Source organism: Octopus sinensis, linkage group LG27, assembly GCF_006345805.1.
Source record: "Octopus sinensis linkage group LG27, ASM634580v1, whole genome shotgun sequence".
Classification (NCBI taxonomy): domain Eukaryota; kingdom Metazoa; phylum Mollusca; class Cephalopoda; order Octopoda; family Octopodidae; genus Octopus; species Octopus sinensis.
The window spans coordinates 6,088,170-6,114,278 of NC_043023.1; the positions used below are offsets into that span (position 1 = coordinate 6,088,170).

The window sequence follows — 26,109 nt, forward strand, 5'->3', positions numbered from 1 at the left end:
CACACACATAGCCCAATGTCATAATTCAAAACTAACGCAGCCAAAATTTTGAAAAGTTCCCCCAGTTCTGAAAAAAATCGATAAATTCGACATGGGGTCGAGAATCAGAAACACAAACCACAAACTGTCTAGGGGACGCAACTCCACCTTTTTTAACTCTCAAAAAAAATTTACCATCATTTTTTTCCATTTTTTTGCTATTTTTTGGCTATGACTCTCTAAAAATGCTTTATAGTTATTTCCCTTATAAACCTGAGCAACGCCGGGCGATACTGCTAGTGTTTATATAATAAAACTAATTAAGAAAATGTTTCTCTTCACGTTTGTTTTTTCAACTGAGTATAAATAAATATGCATTTCTGTAATGATTAATTTATATTTTCTTATAGCGGTTAAAAGGACACGAAGAAAATATTCAACATACATGTCGTTAATATTCATAACGTTTCATGAGTATATCTCTCTATGACGTTATATACTGTAGTTCGGGTTTGGGTATAATGATAACACATTTAATCATTATATTCCTCCTTACTCAGAAAAAAGCCAAATAAAATAATATAACCTAAGAGAAAGCTGAAGGTAGCATAATAAGCCTCTATAATAGTGATGCTCTCCTCTTTCAGATGGAGGTACACAGCCACCTGTGATGTTAATCAACCCACCTACCCAGGTACCGTTTAAAGAATTAGAGGCTGTGGTAGTTCCATGCAAGGCCAGTGGAGAACCACAACCTACGTAAGTATTGTTGTTTGAGTAGTAGTACAAGTAGTAGTGGGGGGGTGTAGTCATGTGATTGTGGTGGTGGCAGTGTGATAATTTTGGGTGTGGAGGTATGTAGTGGTGTAGTGGAAGGAGATGCCGTAGAGAGAAGGGTTTTATGAAAAGTTTTACACCTTCTTTCTCTCCCTCTTTCTTTCTCAGCACACACACACACACACATATATATATTTGAGGTATTGTGATACCAATATCCTGATGTAGAACTCAGTAGATGTAAGCTTCAGAACAAAGTGTTAACAAGACCCATGACACTACATGGACCCTAAGTAAGTCATGTATAAAATTTGAATGAAATTGGTTGTGTAGTTCTCAAGTTTGAGGGATCCATAGTGGAGAAGATATGATATTGCTGTGGGCTCGCCCTAGGCAAGAAGTTAAAATTGTTTTTTGCCCATGATACTACATGGACCCTAAGTAAGGCATGTGTAAAATTTGAATGAAATTGGTTGTGTAGTTCTCAAGTTTGAGGGATTCGTAGTGGAGAAGATATGATATTGCTGTGGGCTTGCCCTAGGCAAGAAGTTAAAATTGTTTTTTGCCCATGATACTACATGGACCCTAAGTAAGTCATGTGTAAAATTTGAATGAAATTGGTTGTGTAGTTCTCAAGTTTGAGGGATTCGTAGTGGAGAAGATATGATATTGCTGTGGGCTTGCCCTAGGCAAGAAGTTAAAATTGTTTTTTGCCCATGATACTACATGGACCCTAAGTAAGGCATGTGTAAAATTTGAATGAAATTGGTTGTGAAGTTCTCAAGTTTTAGGGATTCACACAGACAGAGAGACACACATTCTCAGTTTTATATATATAGATATATATATAGATATAGATATATATGAGGTATTGTGATACTAATAACCTGATGTAGAACTCAGTATATGTCATCTTCAGAACAAAGTACAGAATGGTAATAAGAAAAAGAGATGACAAAGGTATAAACAATTATCTTATGAACTTTATTACCCTACAGCTGTTTCTGGTATAAGATGCAGTGGACTCATAGTTGAGAGCCTGAGTAAAACCTTATAGCTTTACCAGAGCTTTGAATATGAAATCCACTGACTCTTATAGCAGAAATATCTGTAAGCTATAGGCGCAGGAGTGGCTGCGTGGTAAGTAGCTTGCTTACCAACCACATGGTTCCGGGTTCAATCCCACTGCGTGACATCTTGGGCAAGTGTCTTCTGCTATAGCCCCGGGCCAACCAATGCCTTGTGAGTGGATTTGGTAGATGGAAACTGAAAGAAGCCCGTCATATATATGTATATGTTTGTGTGTCTGTGTCCCCCCCCCCTAGCATTGCTTGATAACCGATGCTGGTGTGTTTACGTCCCCGTTACTTAGCGGTTTGGCAAAAGAGACCGATAGAATAAGTACTGGGCTTACAAAAGAATAAGTCCCGGGGTCGAGTTGCTCGATTAAAGGCGGTGCTCCAGCATGGCCGCAGTCAAATGACTGAAACAAGTAAAAGAAAGAAAATAAAGAAAAAGCTAACGAAGTTCATAAGATAATTGTTTTTTCCTTTGTCAGTTCATTTCTTATTCATAGGCGCAGGAGTGGCTGTGTTGTAAGTAGCTTACTTACCAACCACATGGTTCCGAGTTCAGTCCCACTGCGTGGCACCTTGGGCAAATGTCTTCTACTATAGCCTTGGGCCAACCAAAGCCATGTGAGTGGATTTGGTAGATGGAAACTGAAAGAAGCCCGTCGTATATATCATCATCATCATCATCCTCATCATCATCATTTAACGTCCGCTTTCCATGCTAGCATGGGTTGGACGGTTCAACTGGGGTCTGGGAAGCCCGAAGGCTGCACCAGGCCAGTCAGATCTGGCAGTGTTTCTACAGCTGGATGTCCTTCCTAACGCCAACCACTCCGTGAGCGTAGTGGGTGCTTTTTACGTGCCACCGGCACAGGGGCCAGAGGAGGCTGGTGAACGGCCACGCTCGGAAGGTGCTTTTTATGTGCCACCGGCATGGATGCCAGGCGAGGCTGGCAATGGCCACGATCGGATGGTATTTGTTACATGCCACCAGCACAGAGGCCAGTCGATGCGGTGCTGGCTATGGCCATGTTCGGATGGATTTCTTATGTGCCACCAGCACTGGTACCACAACTACAAATTCCACTGATGTTGAGCGATTTCGATTTGATTTTTTGATTTTCACTTGCCTCAACAGGTCTTCACAAGTAGAGTTATATGTATATATATATATATATATATATATATGTATATATATGTAGAGTTATATGTATATATATATGTATGTGTGTGTATGTGTTTGTGTGTATGTGTTTGTCCCCCTAGCATTGCTTGACAACCGATGCTGGTGTGTTTACGTCCCCGTAACTTAGCAGTTCGGCAAAAGAGATTGATAGAATAAGTTGTAGGCTTACAAAGAATAAGTCCTGGGGTCGATTTGCTCGACTAAAGGCGGTGCTCCAGCATGGCCGCAGTCAAATGACTGAAACAAGTAAAAGAGTAAAAGAGTAAGAGTAAGCACAGGACTCGGAAGAACATTTTATTGAGTAAAACGAACGTCACTGAAGCTCAGGGAGGTTGCCATACTTTTGGTGCCTAGGGGTGTTCCAGAATATTCTGGGTGGGCACTAATTTGTAATAGTGGGGTTTAGAAATAAGACAGGAAACGCAAACGACTCTCACTTCCTCGCCCTCCACCAACCCTCTCCTGCAATAAATGCCTCCGGTTCCTCTTGGCATTCTTTGGCCTGAACAGCCACCTCAGTCAATTTCTTTATTAACCATGAGGTTCAGAAAAAGAGGGGATGATACGAGGTCAGACAAAACAAACGTTGGGGTCAGGGTATCGAATGAGACGAAACATATGAATAAACAAACAATTAAAATATATACAATTAAATGAGAATGAGTGAATAACAAAAAATGAAGCGGAGGACGCGGTTGACCCCACAAACCACATCCTCACACTGAAGACTTTGCTTTCTCCTTTTTCACATTCTTGATTAAACAGGTTCTTTCACTCGCAACATACTTGCTATAGACTTCCATCTTTTATGAAACACACTTTGCGACAGGCATTTCTTCTCCAGCCTTATTTTCTATTTCATGTGGAAAACGAAAAAGTCGATTAGCTCGAGACTGGAGATAAACATGCCTGTTGCAATTCCTTTCACTCTCGTCTTCCATACTACTTCTTTTGCCACAGCAACTACCGAGAGAAAACAGGTTCGCTCCTCCCTATTCAGGGAGGATGGCGGAACGATCTTAATTACAGATTCGCTCTACAGTTGTACTCTTCTTGAATGCGACTTCGACATAAGCCCAGAGCTCAGTCACCTTGGGGCAATGCACAATCGTGTGCAGGACAGTTTCACTGTCCTGCTCGCATCTTGCACAAATTGGCGATGGCGCACACCCATGTCTAAAGAGCTTATCTCTGTGTTTGTCCCCCTAGCATTGCTTGACAACCGATGCTGGAGTGTTTACGTCCCCGTCACTTAGCCCAGTAGTTTGAACCCAGAACCATGTGTTTGGTGAGCAAGCTCTTACCACACAGCCACTCCTACGCCTATATCTACATCCATACTCAAAAACCCACCCACCCTCTATCCCCATCTCCTTCGTCTTCATCATTTTCCCTCTCTTCTACAACCAGGTACACCTGGAAAAAGGACAAACGGGACTTCAACGTGGCTGGCAGTGATGACTTTATCTCCACAGTACCAAACGAGGGAACACTTGTGTTCGAGCGACCCAAAAAGAAGGATGCCGGCACGTATCAATGTTTTGCAAACAACTCTTATGGGGTGGCCATGTCAGGCATCGTTGAGCTACGGCTTGCCTTCCTGATGCCGTACACCAATCAGGAACCAGAGACCATCACTGTGTTACCAGGGGCATCTCTCGTCCTCCCTTGTAACAAGCCAATCAGTTACCCTGAGGCCAACGTGACGTGGGTGTTGAAACACAAAGATGGATCATTCAAGGCCTTTGACTTCACTGAACGAATCTTAATGGACCACCAAGGTTAGTATAGCCTTCTCACCATGGCCACCACTACTAATACTGTTTTATCTTTTTTTTCTGTGTATAGGCGTAGGAGTGGCTGTGTGGTAAGTTGCTTGCTTATGAACCACATAGTTCCGGGTTCAGTCTCACAGTCTGGCACCTTGGGCAAGTGTCTTCTACTATCCAAGGGAAAGGCAAAGGGGCCGATACAGCTTGGCCCCTGTGACGTTGCAACTGTTAAGTAACGGGGGCATAAACACACCAACACTGGTTGTCACTCAATAGTGGTGGGACAAACACACACAAAAATGCACATGTGCGAGCATGTGCACACACACACACACACACGCATACACACACAATATGTACAACAGGCTTCTTTCAGTTTCCATCTACCAAATCCACTCACAAGGCTTTGGTTGATCTGAATCTATACTCTTTTACTCTTTTACATGTTTCAGTCATTTGACTGGGGCCATGCTGGAGCACTGCCTTTAGTTGAGCAAATCGACTCCGGGACTTATTCTTTGTAAGTACTTATTCTATCGGTCTGTTTTGCCGAACCGCTAAGTGACGGGGACGTAAACACACCAGCATCAGTTGTCAAGCAATGCTAGGGGGACAAACACAGACACACAAACACATACACACACATACATATATATATATATATACATATATACGACAGGCTTCTTTCAGTTTCCGTCTACCAAATCCACTCACAAGGCTTTGGTCAGCCCGGGGCTATAGCAGAAGACACTGGCCCAAGATGCCATGCAGTGGGACTGAACCCGGAACCATGTAGTTGGTTAGCAAGCTACTTACCACACAGCCAGTAGAAGACACTTGCCCAAGATGCCATGCAGTGGGACTGAACCAGGAATCATGTGGTTGGGGTACAAGCTTCTTACCACACAACTCATCACTCAGAAATATACACAAAATTCCTCTCTCTACACCTCTCTCTCTCTCTCTTTCTCTTTCAGCCAACCTCATCTTTACTAATGTATTAGAAGAAGACTCCTGCAGAGACGCTGCCTATGTCTGCATGGCTACCAACAAGTTTAACCGAGAAGCCACACGGGGCAAACCGTTTCATTTGAAAACTATACCAAGTGAGTTTTTCTTTCATTTTGAAATGAACACATTTCCCTTTTGCATTTACACTGACCATATCTGGCCAATATATTTTTCTTCTTGTATAAGGCGGCAAGCTGGCAGAAAAGTTAGCACGCCGGGCAAAATGCTTAGCCATATTTTGTCTGCCATTACGTTCTCAGTTCAAATTCCGCCGAGGTCGACTTTGCCTTTCATCCTTTCGGGGTCGATAAATTAAGTACCAATTACGCACTGGAGTCAATGTAATCGACTTAATCCATTTGTCTGTCCTTGTTTGTCTCTTCCTTGTTTAGCCCCTTATGGACAATAAAGAAATAGGTATTTCATCTGTCTTTACGTTCTGAGTTCAAATTCTGCCGAGGTCGACTTTGCCTTTCATCCTTTCGGGGTCGATAAATTAAGTATCAATTACGCACTGGGGTCAATGTAATTGACTTAATCCGTTTGTCTGTCCTTGTTTGTCCCCTCTGTATTTAGCCCCTTGTGGGTAGTAAAGAAATAGGTATTTCATCTGTCGTTATGTTCTGAGTTCAAATTCCGCCAAGGACTTTGCCTTTCATCCCTTCGGGGTCGATAAATTAAGTACCAATTATGCACTGGGGTCGATGTAATCGACTTAATCCGTTGTCTGTCCTTATTTGTCCCCTCTGTGTTTAGCCCCTTGTGGGTAGTAAAGAAATAGGTATTTCATCTGTCTTCACATTCTGAGTTCAAATTCCGCCGAGGTTGACTTTGCCTTTCATCCTTTCGGGGTCGATGAATTAAGTACCAATTACGCACTGGGCTCAATGTAATCGACTTAATCCGTTTGTCTGTCCTTGTTTGTCTCCTCTGTGTTTAGCCCCTTGTGGGGGCAGTAAAGAAGTATATATTTTTCTTCTTGTATGCCAGATCCTGCCTGTCACACCTACCCTATAATGTCATTCTAAAGTAAACAATCACATGATTAAAATTTCAAAGCTATGAGATAGCTTAGGCGCAGGAGTAGCTGTGTGGTAAGTAGCTTGCTTACCAACCACATGGTTCCAGGTTCAGTCTCACAGTGTGGCACTTTGGGCAAGTGTCTTCTACTATAGCCTCAGGCGGACCAAAGCCTTGTGAGTGGATTTGGTAGATGGAAACTGAAAGAAACCCATCGTATATATGTTTATGTATATATGTGTGTGTCTGTGTTTGTCTCCCCAACATCACTTGACAACCAATGCTGGTGTGTTTCCATCCCCGTAACTTAGCGGTTCGGCAACAGAGACCAATAGAATAAGTACTAGGCTTACAACGGATAAGACCTGGGGTCGATTAAGTGGGAATAAATATGTTAAATGATGATGATGATGATGATGATGATATAGAAGTTCCTTGTCTTTTGTCTACTTTCAGTGCCACCTGAAAATCACCAGCCTCATCTAATCAATGTTGCCCCTAATAAGGGGCTCTTTCTTAAGGGAGACACAGTGAAGTTGCAGTGTATATTTGGTGGACAGTGAGTTCAATTCTGCCTCATTTCCTTGGTCCTGTGGACCTCCGCCATCACCAGCATTCTTTAACCACCACCACCACCAATTCTACCACCGACACCACCACCATTACTACCACCACCACCAATACTACCACCGACACCACCACCACTATCACCACCACCAACACTATCGACGCCTACACCACAACCATTATCACCACCACTACCACCACCATTATTGACACCACCACCATTGCCACAATCACTGCTACCACCACTATCACCACCACCAACACTATCGCCACCACCACCATTATCACCATCACTACCACCACCACCAACACTATCACCACCACCAACACTATCGACGCCTACACCACAACCATTATCACCACCACTACCACCACCATTATTGACACCACCACCATTGCCACAATCACTGCTACCACCACTATCACCACCACCAACACTATCGCCACCACCACCATTATCACCATCACTACCACCACCACCAACACTATCGACACAGCTACCACCACAACCACTACCACTATCAGCATCACCAACACTATCGACGCCACCATTACTACCACCAACACTATCACCACCACCAACACTATCGCCACCACCACCATTATCACCATCACTACCACCACCACCAACACTATCGACGCCAACACCACAACCATTATCACCACCACTACCACCACCTCCATCACTACCATTACCCCAATCACTGCTACCACCACCACAAACCATACCAGCACCGACACCATCCATCACCACCAACACCACCACCAACACTGCTGCCCTCACAATTGGTAAACAACCAAGCTTATACGTGATTGCTTACTCTACTAGAAATGGCAGCCAAATATCCCTCAAACCACATTCAAACTTCTTAGAGAAGATCACTTTGGATAATACCATCCTGCATTTACTGTGCATAGGACCAAACAGGATGGTCACGGATAGAATGTCTTTGATCATAGATCTGCTCCAGCGAGCCTGACCTAGGGCTAAACAACATCATCATCATCATCATCATAATTACTTTCCTTTTATGTAATGCTTACCTTTCTATATTCACCAGTCATAGGCACAGGAGTTGCTGTGTGGTAAGAAGCTTGCTTACCAACCACTTGGTTCCAGGTTCAGGCCCACTGCATGATGCTTTGAGCAGGTGTCTTCTACTATAGCCTCAGGTCAACCAAAGCCTTGTGAGTGGATTTGGTAGACAGAAGCTGAAAGAAGCCCGTCGTGTATATATATATATATATATATATATACTAGCACTATGACCCAGCTACAGTCAAATTGACTGAAACAAGTAATAGAGTATATATATATATATATATATTTCAGGGGAGAGTTTCAGGGTGTCACTGGCGATGTATTGTGATGATCAAAAATCCGGCCTGCTAAAATTTGGTTAAAGTGATTCAAACTGCAGACTCAACGCCAAATGGTCACATTTAATTCAAAGCGTTAAAAATGTTATGACACCAATTGTTATGTGTTCACAAAGTCCAAACTATTAATACGACAAAAACCCTCCAGGCTACATCCCGAAAATTCATTTCTTTGCCGAATTTCTACAATGTTTACGGCGATTCGTTTTTATATCTTGATTTTTTATTTTTCATGCAATTTATGCATGCTTGCACGCATGGTGAACACAGTTCACGTCAAACAGCTGACTGAGTAAAGTTCACTATTCAATGCATGGGATAAGGCCTAAACAAACACATTATCGATTTTTGCACTTGCAAGATGAATTTCGGAACAGAAATAGCGCAGTTCAATTTTCATTCGCCTAAACTTTAAGTGACCCATTTTTGATGATTCTACGATTTGTTGGCTAGGAGAAGATGTGCCGGGAAGTTAAACACACAGAAACACACACATTCACACATAGACACACAAGTTGAGTTTTATATATATAGATATGAGTTGAAAACTTTGTTTTAACATTTCACTTAACGTCTATGTTCCATGCTGGCATGGGTTGGAGAGTTATTAATGTAGAAAGTTGAAGGCGGCGAGCTGGCAAAAACGTTAGCACGCCGGGCGAAATGCGTAGCCATATTTCGTCTGCCGTTAAGTTCTGAGTTCAAATTCCGCCGAGGTCGACTTTGCCTTTCATCCTTCAGGGTTCGATAAATAAAGTACCAGTTTCACACTGGGGTCGATGTAATCGACTTAATTCGTTTGTCTGCCCTTCTTTGTCCCCTCTATGTTTAGCCCCTTGTGGGCAATAAAGAAATATATTAATGTAGAAAGTTTGTATCTCAGCTAATAGCAGTTGAGACCTGAGTAATCTAGACAGCGTTTTTAAATTTCGTTATTTTCTTTAACCCAGGCAATGCCGGGTATTTCTGCAAGTATTATCTATAACATTACATTTGTTTTTAGCCCCCCCAACTCCTTATGTCTTATTTCTCATTCTCAGTCCGACACCGGAAATCCGATGGTTCCGAAACACTAAAGAGAGAAGAATACAAATAGAGCAGGATACAAAGTATCGGTTTTCCAGCTCTAAGCATCAGCTCAATATTCTGGATGCTGGGTTTGAGGACGAAGGAATCTATGAATGCCACGCACGTGTAACAAGTTTCAGCCAGGCAATGCAACGAGTCATGACCGTGAAGATTGAATGTAAATCTGAATAAGTATTCCGTTATTCTTTTATTCTTTAACTGGTTTCAGTCTTTGGTCTGTGGCCAAGCTGCAGCATTATCTTCAAGACATTTGAGTGGTCGTATCAAGCCCAGCATTTGTAGACTTGTACATAATGCATATGTTCCCTGTATATACATACATATATATATATATATATATATATATATATATATATATAATATTGGATTGTATGTATATATATATATAGGTGTGTATGTGTATATATATATATTATATATAATATTATATATATGTATGTATATAGGTGTGTATGTGTATATTTATGCATATATATTATATGTATATATATATTGGGTATCACTCCATCACACTCTCTTCTCACTTGCTCTCGTTTCTATCTCTTTATTTAGACAACATTTCTCTAACTCTCATAAGTATCAAACTCTTTAACATTCGTAATGTTAAGGTCAGCTATGCTTGCGTAGATAATGACATTTACAACATTTTATACTAAATCAACAGAGAAACATGTACCACACACTCACTCACTCCATCCCATACGTAATTACTGATGCCACCAGCTGCCTACTGGGAGTATATGTATATATATATATATATATATATATATATATACGAATGTACATTTGTGTGCATATAGGTGTGTTTGTGCGCGTGGGTGTGTGTGTAGGTGTGAACAGAAACAGGAGATTTCCTTATTAGTATGTCTGAAAGAGTACATGTGATGTATATATCTTCATTCAAGCCCATTGGCATTTATGCTTATAATGTCTCGTGATGGCATTAGATGATGTGTGCGTAGCTCTACAGACCACAGAATTTGGGAGGCAGGATACTCCCAGTAGGCAGCTGGTGGCATCAGTAATTACAGGCTAACGTATGGGATGGAGTGAGTGAGTGTGTGGGTACATGTTTCTCTTTTGTTTTAGTATAAAATGTTGTAAATGTCATTATCTACGCAAGCATAGCTGACCTTAACATTATGAATGTTAAAGAGTTTGATACTTATGAGAGTTAGAGAAATGTTGTCTAAATAAAGAGATAGAAACGGGAACAAGTGAGAAGAGAGTGTGATGGAGTGATACCCAATCACACAATCATTGTTGTACTTGTTGATATTGTTGCTGATTTGGTTGATATTATAGTTGTTGATATTGATATGGTTGTTATTGTGTGTTTCAGCTAAACCTGAATGGACGAAACCAAAAAGTATTGTGACCAGTGTGGGCAGTTCAGTTACCTTCATCTGTAATGGAACTAGCAAACCTCCCATCAGTAAACACATGTGGTACATCAATGGAAAGAGAATTAACGGTAAGTAGTGACACTGATGATGGAGGTGGTGATGATGATGATGATGATGACAATGACTATGAACTTGTGTATATGTGAATACATGCATATCCATGCACATACACACACACACATATTATTAACCCAGTATTTGGTTAATATATAATATACTTCATATATTATATATTAACCAAAATGAAGTAGATTGACAAAATTATGTTTTCAACCTGTTGAAGACACATGAGATGTTGCTATATCGTTCGCTAGATGAGAATGGCACTCTTCTTTTAATTTTGACTCTATTATTATTATTATTGAGTGAGAGAGCAGTGCATGCCATAAAAGTGATGCTGGGGTAAAATATACGAACCCAGTATACCCATCATGACTATCCGTCTGATAAGGGTACACTAGGCACATGCATCACAACCATATGTGCGCAACATGGTGATCTCATATCAAGATAAACATCACATGACCTTGCAGTTAGAATTTTCTTCTGGTCAAGTAACTCATCCCGCTCAAAAGGTCCCTGAATAAGGGCTGTTTAAGGATGTTGAACGAAACACCCATGTTTCCAGAGGTGAATTATTCTAACCCCAAAGAATCCTTCTCAACACATGGCTATGATGCTCCCCCACTACTTCTGCTCGTGATCAGAGATGCTTATATCATCAGCCACTAAGGGACATGCTCAACTGGTTACAGTCAAACAACTGAGAAACAAATTTGTGGTATTGAGCAGAATATTTGCTCTAGCCCATCTTTTATACCAAGACAAAACAATGTACATGATAACACTTCCAATCAGTTAAGATCAGAAGTTATGACAGCCACTGCCTTGTACTGCATCGGGGCATTTATTATTATTATTATTATTATTATTATTATTGATATAATATCCTCGAAAAAATATCCTCACTTCAAGCAGATATTTCCTCAGCTGCCTATCATAGCCTTTAGACGGAATATGAATATAAGAGAATTATTGACCTCTATATCTGACTCCAAGAAAACGAACACTGGAGTATCTACACACTGTACCTTAAAGAACAGCCACAAGAGAGGTAAGCCCTGTCCATTGTGCAACAACATGAGTGAAGTGAATTCCATCAGACTTATACAGAAGGTGGAACATGTAAAGATATTTATTTGGTGTACGCTGCAGAATGCACGAAACACAACTTAATTTATGTTGGTTGCACAACAGAACAATTAAAGAAAAGGTTTAATGGGCACAGATTCGACATCAGGCTCAATAACAGTAGTTCGACAGAACTTGCTGAATATTTTGTTTCAAGCGGCTTCAATTTTGAAGAAAACTTGAAAATGCATATTCTCAGAAAATATTCTGAATCTGCTACACTTTCAATACTCAAAATGCATGAGGGGAAATGTGTTTGAAGGTTATTAACATCACGCCCAGGAGGAAAGGATAATATCATCAAATTTATACAAAACTGTTTGATTAAATATTCTTCTTTCCTTTTTTCTGTCATCCTCTTTTTTCTGTTATATTTTTTCTGTCTTTTTCTTTTCGCCTGTTACAAAATTGTAACTTAGAAACTGATGATGTCATTCCATCAACGTGTGGACGCTGGTTGCTCTCATTCATACTTTACGTTTAAATCTCTGTAATTTTGAATTTTTATCACTTCTTATTTTGAACTTGACAAAGACAGACGTACTGTTGAAATATCATTCAAATATTAAAATACCTTACAATCGAATCATGCTCTTCATCTTCACTGTTTACCTCTGTGAAGAGTTACGTCAAACCTTTCTAAAGTATTATTATTATTATTATTATTAACCCATGGCCTCAGTCCACTTATGCATACCTTTCCTTCTTGGGACAACAAACTCTACTTGTGAAGACCTGTTGAGGCAAGTGAAAATCAAAATCAAAATCAAAATCAATCAACTTCAATGGAAATCGTAGCTGTGATACCAGTGCCCGTGGCACATAAGAGAACCGTCCGAACGTGGCCGTTGCCAGCGCTGCCCTGACTGCCTCCATGCCAGTGGCACATAAAAAGCACCATCTGATCGTGGCCGTTTGCTAGCCTCGTCTGGCACCTGTGCCAGTGGCACTACACTCATGGAGTGGTTGGCGTTAGGATGGGCATCCAGCTGTAGAAACATTACCAGATCAGGCTGGGCCTGGTGCAGCCTTCTGGCTTCTCAGACCCCGGTTGAACCGTCCAACCTATGCCAGCATGGAAAGCGGACGCTAAACGATGATGATGATGATTATTATTATTATTATTATTATTATTATTATTACTCTTTTACTGGCTTCAGTCATTTGACTGTGGCCATGTTGGGGCACCGCCTTTAGTCAACTAAACCGACCCCAGAACATATTCTTTGTAAGCCTAGTACTTATTCTATCGGTCTCTTTTTGCTGAACCACTAAGTTGTCAAGTGATGTTGGGGGGACAAATACAGACACACAAACATATACACACATGTACATATGTATATATATATATATATATATATATATATAGTGTAATAAATAAAATATATGCATACATACAAACATATATGTACGTACCTACATCTACATGTATATATACATGCATATATAAATATATATACGTGAGTACAGGACACCACAACTAGACGTAGAACTCAACGAGAAACGAAAACGGAAAAACCATTTTTTGCAACAGAAAAACAGAGTACAGGACATACTACACAAGGAAAAATCCCCTATCATCAGCTGTCACTAGTTCGACTCCAGCATGTTTCGAAGGCAAGACAGGACATGACTCGCCAAACTAGTCCTTCCTGCGAGAGAATTAAAATAAAATTACCTCGCAGAGGGGTAAAAACAAGCAAGAAAAAAATGTAACACAAACAGGATGTAAAAACGATACAAATAAAACTACAATATATATATATGATGGGCTTCTTTCAGTTTCTGTCTACCAAATCCACTCACAAGGCTTTGGTCAGCCCAGTGGGACATTAATATTATTATTATTATTATTATTATTATTATTATTATTATTATTATTATTATTCAGTAGTTTTATTTTTTATAGCGTGCTTTCACTTCACTACCGAGCGCAGCTCTGTGTGCCTTGGGTATGTGCTGTGATTTGTTGTGATACTCTGATGGTTATTGTATGGAAAGTGTTCTGCGTAGGATGTGTGCAGTGCCTAGTAGTGCAATTTTCTATATGTTATATGTGTTTGTAAGTCCTGGTGTTTTTGTTATGTATTTGTCTGAATATTTTTTTATCATGCCTAATGCACCTACTATGATAGGAATTGTGTCTGTTTTTAGATTCCACATTCTGGTTACCTCCATTTCCAGGTCTTTGTATTTTGAAAGTTTCTCCATTTCTTTTAGAGACACGTTGTCATCTGCCGGTATTGATACATCAATTAGAAAGCATTCTTTTTCTTCATGATCTCTGACAACTATATCTGGTCTGTTGGCCTTAATTTCTCTATCTGTGTATATCAGCATATCCCAGAGTATGGTTGCTTTCTCGTTTTCTCTGACCTTTTCTGGTGTGTGCCTATACCATCTTTTTTCTGTTGTTATTCCATAATGTTGGCATAGCTTCCAATGTATGTAGGTTCCAACTCTGTCATATCTGTGAATATATTCCTTCTTAGCCAGGACTGGGCTGCCAGAGATAATATGATTTATTGTTTCTTGTCCATCTCCACATATTCTGCAGTTACTTGTTATATTTCTTTTCATTACATGTTTTTGGTAATTTCTGGTGGGGAGGCTTTGGTCTTGTGCTGCAATTAAAAATCCCTCTGTCTCTGCTTTGAGTCCTGAGCTTCTCAACCATTGCTGGGATTTTTCTTTGTCTATTTCTTTTGCATTTAGTTTAGTCCAGTATTTACCATGAAGGGGTTTTTCTTGCCATCATTTTATCATGGTTCGTTGCTGTTCTAGTTTTAGTTTGGATTTCATTTGTTTTATAGCTTTTGTTGTTTCTTCATCTTCTTCATCTTCTTCTCCTTTATATTTGTTAGGTGGTATGATTTCTTGTTTGTATTTGTCAGCTTCCTTAAATACTGAGAACAGTTTTTTGTTTTGCTCGTGTTTTGCCGCTATTTGTATCAGTTTTCCTTCCTTCTGAAGTAGATATTTTTGCAGTCCTATGGTGGTTATTTTGTAGTAGTTTTCCAGCTGTATAAGGCCTCTACCACCTTCTATACGTTGTATATATAGTCTTTCTATGTCAGATTTTGGGTGATGCATCCTAGATCCTGTCATTATTTTTCTTGTTTTCCTATCTATTTTGGTCAGTTCATTTAGTGTCCAGTTAAGGATATTGTAGCTGTAACTTATAACTGGGACAGCTAAAGTGTTAATACCTATTATCTTGGTTTTAGCATTGAGCTCTGTTTTTAGTATTGATCTAACTCGTCTATAATATTCTTTTTTTTATTTTCTCTTTCATTTGTGTGTGTTGTGTCTTATCTAGTTCATGGATTCCTAAGTATTTGTAAGTTTGGTTTTGGTCTAATTCTTTTATTTCATTGGTTTTATCTAGTGTGATGTTGCTACTCTTAACTAGTTTTCCGCTTTTCATGGTTACTTTGGCGCATTTTTCTAATCCAAATTTCATATCTATTTCTTTGGTAAATCCATGAACTGTCTTTAATAGTGTTTCCAGCTGTTTGTCCTTTGCAGCGTATAGTTTTAGGTCATCCATATATAAAAGGTGGCTGATCGTTTTGCCGTAACATTTATATCCGCATCCAGTTCTATTTAGCATATCAGATAGAGGTGACAGTGCCAAGCAGAAAAGAAGTGGAGAGAGCGTGTCTCCCTGGAATATTCCTCTTCTAATGGGGATGGTTTTGGTTTTCATGAGTCCCTCTTTTGTTTGGAGCTGTAGCACTGTTTGCCATTTATTCATAGAGTGCCCAATGAATTTTATAATTGTTGGTGCTACTTTGTTAATGGCTAGTGTTTCGAGGATCCATGTGTGGGGGATGCTATCAAACGCCTTTTTGTAGTCGATCCAGGCCATACTGAGGCCTTTCTTCTTTCTGTGGCTGTCTTCAGTTATGGCTTTATTGATCATTAGTTGATCTTTACAGCCGTATGAGCCTTTGCAGCATCCTTTCTGCTCTTCTGGAAACAGGTTGTTTTCGTCTAGGTGCTTGTTCAACCTTTGCGATATCACTGCAGTAAACCACTTGCAGTAAACCACTTGTGCATCGTAGGGAGACAGGTTATTGGTCTGTAGTTTTCTGGTTTTGCTGTCTCATTTGATTTGGGAATTAAGATGGTTTTCCCCTTCGTGAGCCACTCAGGCATTGTCTCTGGCTCTGCTATTATGTTGTTAAAATTTTCAGCCAGCTTTTTGTGCATTCCTGTTAGATATTTCAACCAGAAGTTGATTATTATTGTTATTATTATTATTAATGTTTATAAACATTTATTTTTGCAGAATATCCCAATAAAAATAAGTTTATAGTACAGGAAACCAACCTGACTGTCATCAACCTCACATACCAAGATTCCATGACCATCCAGTGTAATATGAGTAATATCCATGGGTATATCTTCGCTGATGCCTTTCTATATGTCTTTGGTGAGTATTGAACCTGGCACATTCTGATACATCAGGCATTCATTTCCCTTTTTATATTGCTTCCTCCAAACACAATAAATGCTACTACTGCTACTACCACAAGCAGCACCTTTACTACTACTACTACTACTACTACTACTGCTACTATAGCTGCTGCTGCTGCTACTACTACTACTACTACTACTACTACTACTACTACTATTGCTGCTGCTGCTACTACTACTACTACCACTACAACTACTACTATTATGCTGCTACTACTACTACTACTATTACTACTACTACTACTACAACTGCTGCTGTACTGCTGCTACTACTACTACTACTACTACTACTACTACGACTCCTACCACCACCACCACCACTACTACTACTACAACTACTACTATTATTGCTACTACTATTAGCACTACTACTACAACTGCTACTGCCGCTGGTACAACTACTACTGCTACTACTACTTCTACTTTTACTACAACTGCTGCTACTGGTACTACTACTCCCACTACTACTACTACAACAACTACTATTATTGCTGCTGCTGCTACTACTACTAATACTTCTACTACTAATACTGCTGCTACATATGTTACCACAACTACAACTACCACTACTACTACTACTACTACTACTACTACTACCACCACTACCACTACTGCAAGTCTGCATGCTTGTGTGTCTGTGTGTCCACTTGCATTTTTGTGAGGTCAGTGCCACCTTTCCACCTTTCAGACTCAACAGCATTAAGTACCAGTCATATACCAGGGTCTGACTAAGCCACTCCTGCCCTTGGGAAATGTGACTTGTCCCCTAATGTATAATAGCCTGAAATTTATATGTAAACGTAATACTCTTTACTTTCTTTACTCTGTTACTTCTTTCAGTCATTTGACTGTGGCCATGCTGGAGCACCGCCTTTAGTCAAGCAAATCGACCCCAGGACTTATTCTTTGTAAGCTTAGTACTTATTCTATCAGTCTCTTTTGCTGAACTGCTAAGTAACAGGGACATAGACACACCATCATCGGTTGTCAAACAATGTTGGGGGGACAAACACAGACACACAAACACACACACACACACACACACACACACACACACACACACATATGGCGCAGCCTCCTGGCTTCCCAGACCCGTCGAACCATCCAACCCATGTTAGCATGGAAAATGGACGTTAAACAATGATGATGATGATGATACGCTTCTTTCAGTTTCCGTCTACCAAATCCACTCACAAGGCTTTGGTTGGCCCGAGGCTATAGCAGAAGACACTTGCCCAAGATGCCACGCAGTGGGACTGAACCTGGAACCATGTGGTTGGTAAGCAAGCTACCTACCACACAGCTACTCCTACGCCTGATTTGCATGGTTTATGGATGTCATGCCAAGCAGCTAAACTGCTTTCACATGAATTGTCTGAGAAAGCTTTTGAAGATCATTTAGCAAGAGAAGTTACCAGACACAGAGGTCCTCTCTTATTGTTTTTTATTGGCCACACAGGGCCTAATACAGAGGGCACACAAAGGTCCTCTCTTGAGCTGATCTACTAAGCATTTAAACACTGCTGAGGAGAGTGGAGGTTGGGTGGGTAGGCTGCCTTGTTCAAATGCCTGATACATAGCTACCCAAAACAATGAATCGGCAGAAGGCAAGTGCACACAAAGTGGGCAGAAAAAGCATTTTAAAGAGGCCCTCAAAGCCTCACTGAAGTGCTTTCAAACCAACCCTGGGAAATGCAAGCACAGGACCTGGCATAGCTGTACCAACTGTTCCTATGTCAGAGAAAGACAGGAACACAAAGAAAAGATGAGCTGCACAAGTCCAGAGCCAACTGTTTACCTTCATTCCCAGCAATTCACCTGTTCCCAACCTGCAGCAGAACTTCCAAAGCACACATTGGCCTGATTGGCCACAGCCGATGCACTGTGACCCATCTACTTTTCCCATGTGATGTCCTCGTCATCGTCAACAACAACCGATGAACATTATTATTATCTCTATATGTAAAAAGATTTGAGTGAGGTCGTTGCCAGTACAGCGTGACTGGCCCCTGTACCGGTGGTATGTAAAAAGCACCCACTACACCCTCGGAGTGGTTGGCATTAGGAAGGGCATCTAGCTGTAGAAACTCTGCCAAATCAACATTGGAGTCTGGTGCAGCCATCTGATTCGCCAGTCCTCAGTCAAAATCGTCCAACCCATGCTAGCATGGAAAGCGGACGTTAAACGATGATGATGATATAAAGCTGAAGTTGTCCGTGTGTGGCAGGTTTGGTAGCCTTCAACTAACACAATCTCCTCCGAGACCCTGCAGCGCAAGTTGACAAAAATTGAGAGTATAATAGAAGAAGGCTTGCTCTTCCTTCCATAGAAGAAAAAATTCAAATCAGACCATGTTAACACCAAAAATTATTTACATAAAAAAGGTGCTTATTTTTCTATGAAAATCCTATTTTTTAACGATTTTTTGACTGCTGTGTCGTCATTTTTCGGTGTATTTCAACCAGAAAAATGTTCACTTAAAGAGAATAACAAGCAACATAATGCAAATTCTTTACTTTTCAAAAATTCCAATTCTAAAGGGTCGAAACAAATCCGAGCAACGCCGGGCGATACTGCTAGTATATTATAAAGGTGGTGAGCTGGCCGAATCGTTAGCACACCAGACAAAATGCTTAGCAGCATTTCAGCTGAGTTCAAATTCACCCAAGTTTGTCTTTACCGTTCATCCCTTTCAGGGTCCATAGAATAAGTACCAGTAGAGCACTTGCCATCTCCCCTCAAAGTTTCTGGCCTTATATCAAAATTAGAAAGAATTATTTTTTTTTTCTCTATATTCTTCTTTTGCAGCTGAGGCACCGGATTTGCTAGAAAAGGGGAACATGACCCTGAAGAGATCCGAGGGTCAGACCATAAACATTACGTGCAAGACAACTGGCTATGATTCGGTGCAGGTGCTTTGGATGAAGGATAACAAACAGATGACAGGTGACAGGTATCACATACTAAGGAATGGCAATCTAAACATCAAGGTTAGTAGTAGTAGTAGTAATAATAATAATAATACTCTTTACTCTTACTCTTTACTTTTTACTTGTTTCAGTCATTTGACTGCGGCCATGCTGGAGTACCGCCTTTAGTCGATCAAATCGACCCTGGGACTTATTCTTTGTAAGCCTAGTACTTATTCTATCGGTCTCTTTTGCCGAACCGCTAAGTTACAGGGACATAAACACACCAGCATTGGTTGTCAAGCGATGTTGGTGGGGACAAACACAGACACACAAACATATACACACACACATACATACATACATACATATATATATATATATATATATATATATATACATATATACGACAGGCTTCTTTCAGTTTCCGTCTACCAAATCCACTCACAAGGCATTAGTCGGCCCAGGGCTATAGCAAAAGACACTTGCCCAAGATGCCATGCAGTGGGACTGAACCCAGAACCATGTGGTTGGTTAGCAAGCTACTTACCCCACAGCCACTCCTGCGCCTATAATAATAATAATAATAATAATAATAATAATAATAATAATGGTTTGAAATTTTGCCACAAGAGAAGCAATTTCAGGAGAGGGGATGAGTCACATTGACCCCAGTGTTTAACTGGTACTTATTTTATCGATTCCAAAAGAATGAATGGCAAAGTCAACCTTGATGGAATTTGAACTCAGAACGGAGTGACGACAACAACACCTAATAATAATAATGATGATAATAATAATAATAATGATAATAATAATAATAAGGACCACCTAATCTCTGGATGTAAAGTCTTAGCACCAGTGGAGTATAAATTAAGACATGACAGAGTTGGCCAATATCTACACTGGCTAATAAGTCGGCATTACAATATCAAAACTGCCGACAAGTGGTATAATCACCACCCTGAAGCTGTAACTGAAGGAGAAAATGTAACGATTCTGTGGGACTTTCCAGTACATACAGACCGAACCATCAAAGCCAATAAACCAGATATTGTTGTGAAAGACCAAAACAATAAAGTTTGCTTATTGATCGACATGAGCATCCCCTGTGATCATAATATCTCGGCGAAAGAGTTTGACAAGCTCAGAAAATATAAAGACCTACTCATTGAAATTGAGAAAATGTGGCATCTCAAGGTGGTTACAATACCAGTAATCGTAGGAGCACTAGGAATGATCAAGAAGGGAACTGAAAATTATATGAGAATGATCCCTGGTTTACCATCCCTGCAAGAAGTGCAAAAGATTGTCTTAACTGGTACATCACATGTATTGAGAAGAGCATTGTCGATGTGAGAACTATTACTACCCATGTATTTTAATTTAACTTAAAAAAAAAAAAATGAACGAACTATTGAGTTTAGTTTAATGGCTTACCAATGTATACTATGAGTTTCTTTGCCCTAGGAGTCGGGAAGACACTCGGCAAGAAATGGAAGCAAATTTGAAAGAAGAAAAAAAATAATAATAATAATAATTATAACAATAATATCAGTGATATCAGTGATGATAATAAAAATAATAATAATGAAAGGAAACAAGTGGAACCTTCTCATAGACTGATTAATGATATATCAAGTGATGGTGTCACAATAAAAACACTGGTAATTGCACAACTTGATAATCGCTACCTCATATGAGTGACAATGAAAAACCAAAATATTGTGAATAACAGTGGTAATGAAACTGAAGCCAATGATGATGACAGTGTTCCACCCGGCAGGCTCAGAGATTCTGGCCTGGCTCCAACTTGTCGATATCCAGAAAGGGACCACCACACATGGCATAGATGGAGCAAGCAAATTAATGCTGTGATCATGGAGTGTTACTACCTGAGCAGCCTGGCAGATGAAAATGGTGCTCAAATTAGGGGTTACCGACAATGTATGTATAATCACTGGAGAGAAAAGGGATTGTTTCAACTCACGGAACAGAGACTATGTGATTAAGCTAGAGCAATAAGAAAAAAATCGTTGGTTCACAGAAGTAGAGCTGGAAGTTATCAAAAGACAGGTCATGGTAAATAGCAGCAGAGATAACGATGAGAATACAGTTCTTACTAATAAGAGTAATCGCATAGCACAGGAAAGGAGCAGTGGTAGTTTACTTGATGAGAGACATACAGACGATCTAAAAGAAGATGATAAAACTAATGGTGATATGACAGATGAACAAAAGGCAATCTACGACAGAACAAAGGTAAGGCTACAGGAGAACAATAGCGACATTATTTGCAACCTTAAAAAGGTTGATTGATGGAAATTGAACGAAGAAACGAAAAATGTCAATGAAATCTTGAAATACATCAGAAAAACTACTGATAGACAAAACTGTACTTGGAGACTGCAAGAGGAGGAAAAGTAACTTAGCCATGTCATGGATCAACTATTGTAAAGCGTACGATATGATCCCACATTCTTGGATTATGGAATGTGTGAACCCATTTGGTATTGCATCGAATGTTCAGCGATTGCTTGGAAAAAGTATGGCGAATTGAAGGACGGATCTGACAGCATACGGAAGAAGTTTAGGGGCAATAGAAATCAGGAGGGGCATCTTCCAAGGGGACTGTCTGTCCCCAGTGATCTTTGTACTGTGCTTGATACCACTAACACTGATTCTGAGGAAAGCAAAAGATGGGTGTGTATTCAAAAACTGCTAACAAAAAGTCAACCATTTGTTATTCATGGATGACCTCAAACTTTGTGGTAAAGATGAATCCCAAGTCAGTTCCCTCGTTGATACGGTGTTTACCTTCAGTGCTGATACCAGAATGGAGTTCGGACTGAGAAAGTGTGGTGTGTTAGTCTTGAAGAGAGGCAAAATCAAATGTCTGGATGGGCTATCGATACCTTCAGGGTAGGTTATGAAGCAGATAGAAGAGATGGGCTATAAGTTCTTGGGGATTTTGAAAACGGGATAAATTGATGGAGAAAGAAATGACAGAAAAATTTAAGGTGGAGTACTTGCACAGACTGAGACTAAAAAACATTCGAGCGAGGTTGTTGCCAGTGCCGCTGGACTGGCTCTTGTGCAGGTGGCACGTAAGAAACACCATTTGAGTGTGGCCGTTGCCAGTAGCGCTTGACTGGCCCTCATGCTGGTGGCACATAAAAGCACCCACTACACTCTCGGAGTGGTTGGCATTAGGAAGGGCATCCAGCTGTAGAAACTCTGCCAGATCAGATTGGAGCCTGGTGCAGCCATCCGGTTTGCCAGTCCTCAGTCAAATCATCTGACACTGGTAATAATCACACTCGAATGGTGCCTTTTATGTGCCACTGGCATGGAAGCCGGTTAGCCGCTATGTCAATGATCATGCTCGTATGGTGCTCTTTGCACCCTTCTAGCATGGATGCCAGTCATCAAATTTGATTTCGATTACACTTGCCTCAACAGCTCTTCGCATTCATCCAAATTTCACAAAGGAAGTATTAAGCTGGTTTTTTTTCAGTGTTCTCCAAGAGAAAGTACAACAGAAATTACATTTACATATTTTCAAAAATTCATAGTGATATCTACCATAGGAAAGAGAAGTCAGCGAATAACGTTTCTCCAATAATTTTCTGAGGAAGGGTTTCTAACTCTGAAATATTGAAATACCAGATAACACAACCAATCCATTTTATTTTACAAATTGCAGTGTTTTGGGTTTAAAAAAATTTTTATTTGGAAACACTTAGGATTAAAAAGTTCTATCATAGGCCTAAAAGTGGCTGTGGGTTAAGTAGCTTGCTTACCAACCACATGGTTCCAGGTTCAGTCCCACTGTGTGGCATCTTGGGCAAGTGTCTTCTACTATAGCCTCGAGTCAACCAAAGCCTTGTGAGTGGATTTGGTAGACGGAAACTGAAAGAAGCCTGTCATATATATGTATATGTATATGTGTGTATATATATATATATATATATATATATATACATATACATATACATATATATATATATATATATATACATATACATACATATATGTATATATATATATATATATACATATACATACATATATATATATATATATATATATATATATATACTTATACATATATATATATACACATAAATCCTTGTGAGTGGATTTGGTAGTTGGAAACTGAAAGAAGCCCATCGTTTATATGTGTATATATATATATATATATATATATATATATATATCTGTGTGTGTATGTGTTTGTGTGTCTATGTTTGTCCCCCCCCCCCAACATCACTTGACAACCAATGCTGGTGTGTTTACGTCCCCGTAACTTAGTGGTTCGGCAAAAGAAACCGATAGAATAAGTACTAGGCTTGCAAAGAATAAGTCCTGGGGTCAATTTGCTCGACTAAAGGCGGTGCTCCAGTATGGCCACATTCAAATGACTGAAACAAGTAAAAAGAGTAAATTCTCAGTTACCTCCCTTAGTATTTCTACTAATTTTTTTGTATTGTTCTTTCACAGAATTTGGACTTAACAGATACTGGCGTCTATCATTGTTATGCTAGTAACAAGTATGGTATGGTCTCAGCAACGAGGAACCTTATAGTCCGACGTGAGTATATCTGTTCATTGCTTTTTATTTTCCCTTCCCTTCTCTGTGCTCTAGATGTTACTAGCTAACAAGGGCCCTGTACTGTTTGTGAGAGCCATGGAGGAGGGCAATATTTTTCATGCTGAGAGATGCTGAAGCATGGAACAAACTGCCGGCATCGGTTGTTAGTTGTCGGAGCACTGCATCCTTCAAAACTTCCATGCTTCCTGAGAGATTCGCCAACACTACACCTGATCTTTCTCCCCTCCATACACACGCAAGCATGTATCTGACTCATACACTGTTCGCTTCCCAGGCATTTGTACATTACTGCATATGCTTTATACACACTTTCTGACAAGTTGTGGTGCACCTGGGCACTGTATACAATAATTTCATTATTATTATTATCTATGCTAAGAATTGCCAAGTTTACAATATATATTTAAATGTGTGTATGTGTGGATATATATATACATACACATATATATATACATACAAAGGCGGCTATCTGGCAGAATCGTTAGCATGCCGGGTGAAATGCGTAGCCGTATTTCGTCTGCCGTTACGTTCTGAGTTCAAATTCCGCTGAGGTCGACTTTGCCTTTCATCCTTTCGGGGTCGATAAATTAAGTACCATTTACCCACTGGGGTCGATGTAATCGACTTAATCCCTCTGTCTGTCCTTGCTTGTCCCCTCTATGTTTAGCCCCTTGTGGGTAGTAAAGAAATATATATATACATACACATATATATATACATACAAAGGCGGCTATCTGGCAGAAGCGTTAGCACCCCGGGTGAAATGGGTAGCCGTATTTCGTCTGCCGTTACGTTCTGAGTTCAAATTCCACCGAGGTCGACTTTGCCTTTCATCCTTTCGGGGTCGATAAATTAAGTACCAGTTACGCACTGGGGTCGATGTAATCGACTTAATCTGTTTGTCTGTCCTTGTTTTTCCCCTCTGTGTTTAGCCCCTTGTGGGTTGTAAAGAAATATATATATACATACACATATATATATACATACAAAGGCGGCTATCTGGCAGAATCGTTAGCATGCCAGGCGAAATGCGTAGCCGTATTTCGTCTGCCGTTACGTTCTGAGTTCAAATTCCGCCGAGGTCAACTTTGCCTTTCATCCTTTCGGGGTCGATAAATTAAGTACCAGTTATGCACTGGGGTCGTTGTAATCGACTTAATCCCTCTGTCTGTCCTTGTTTGTTCCCTCTGTGTTTAGCTCCTTCTGGGTAATAAAGAAATAGGTATTTTGTCTGCCGTTACGTTCTGAGTTCAAATTCCACCGAGGTCGACTTTGCCTTTCATCTTTTCGGGGTCGATAAATTAAGTACCAGTTACGCACTGGGGTCGTTGTAATCGACTTAATCAGTTTGTCTGTCCTTGTTTGTCCCCTCTGTGTTTAGCTCCTTGTGGGTAGTAAAGAAATATATATATACATACACATATATATATACATACACATATTCTGACAAGTGAAAATTGTGTAAATGTAATCATAGGCCATATATTACAGGGAATACTCATGTTTACATATTTACAACTTATGTAACCATGGTGACTGGATTTGGTAGATGAAAACTGAAGAACCTTGCTATATAAAAATCAGAAAACAGGAATCACAATGGCTGTCTGTACTTATCCTCTAGAGGGAAAGAGGGGAGAGAGTAAGAGAG

The 26,109-nt window shown here is 40.0% G+C and overlaps 2 protein-coding genes across 5 annotated transcripts in view; one reads left to right on the top strand and one right to left on the bottom strand.

Annotated features, from left to right (window-relative positions):
• LOC115225490 (neurofascin-like) overlaps positions 1-26,109 on the bottom strand; it is a 498,646-nt gene that overhangs the window by 128,876 nt on the left and 343,661 nt on the right. The window lies entirely within an intron of this gene.
• The window catches only part of LOC115225488 (hemicentin-2-like), a 112,139-nt gene that overhangs the window by 81,528 nt on the left and 4,502 nt on the right, over positions 1-26,109 (top strand). For all 4 annotated transcript variants that reach the window (XM_029796443.2, XM_036514375.1, XM_036514374.1 and 1 more), the window contains 9 exons: positions 627-738; positions 4,426-4,796; positions 5,765-5,893; positions 7,275-7,377; positions 9,806-10,011; positions 11,197-11,328; positions 16,746-16,889; positions 19,743-19,924; positions 24,347-24,437. In XM_029796443.2, coding sequence (XP_029652303.1) covers positions 627-738; positions 4,426-4,796; positions 5,765-5,893; positions 7,275-7,377; positions 9,806-10,011; positions 11,197-11,328; positions 16,746-16,889; positions 19,743-19,924; positions 24,347-24,437 — 1,470 coding nt within the window. The remainder of the gene's footprint in view (positions 1-626; positions 739-4,425; positions 4,797-5,764; positions 5,894-7,274; positions 7,378-9,805; positions 10,012-11,196; positions 11,329-16,745; positions 16,890-19,742; positions 19,925-24,346; positions 24,438-26,109) is intronic.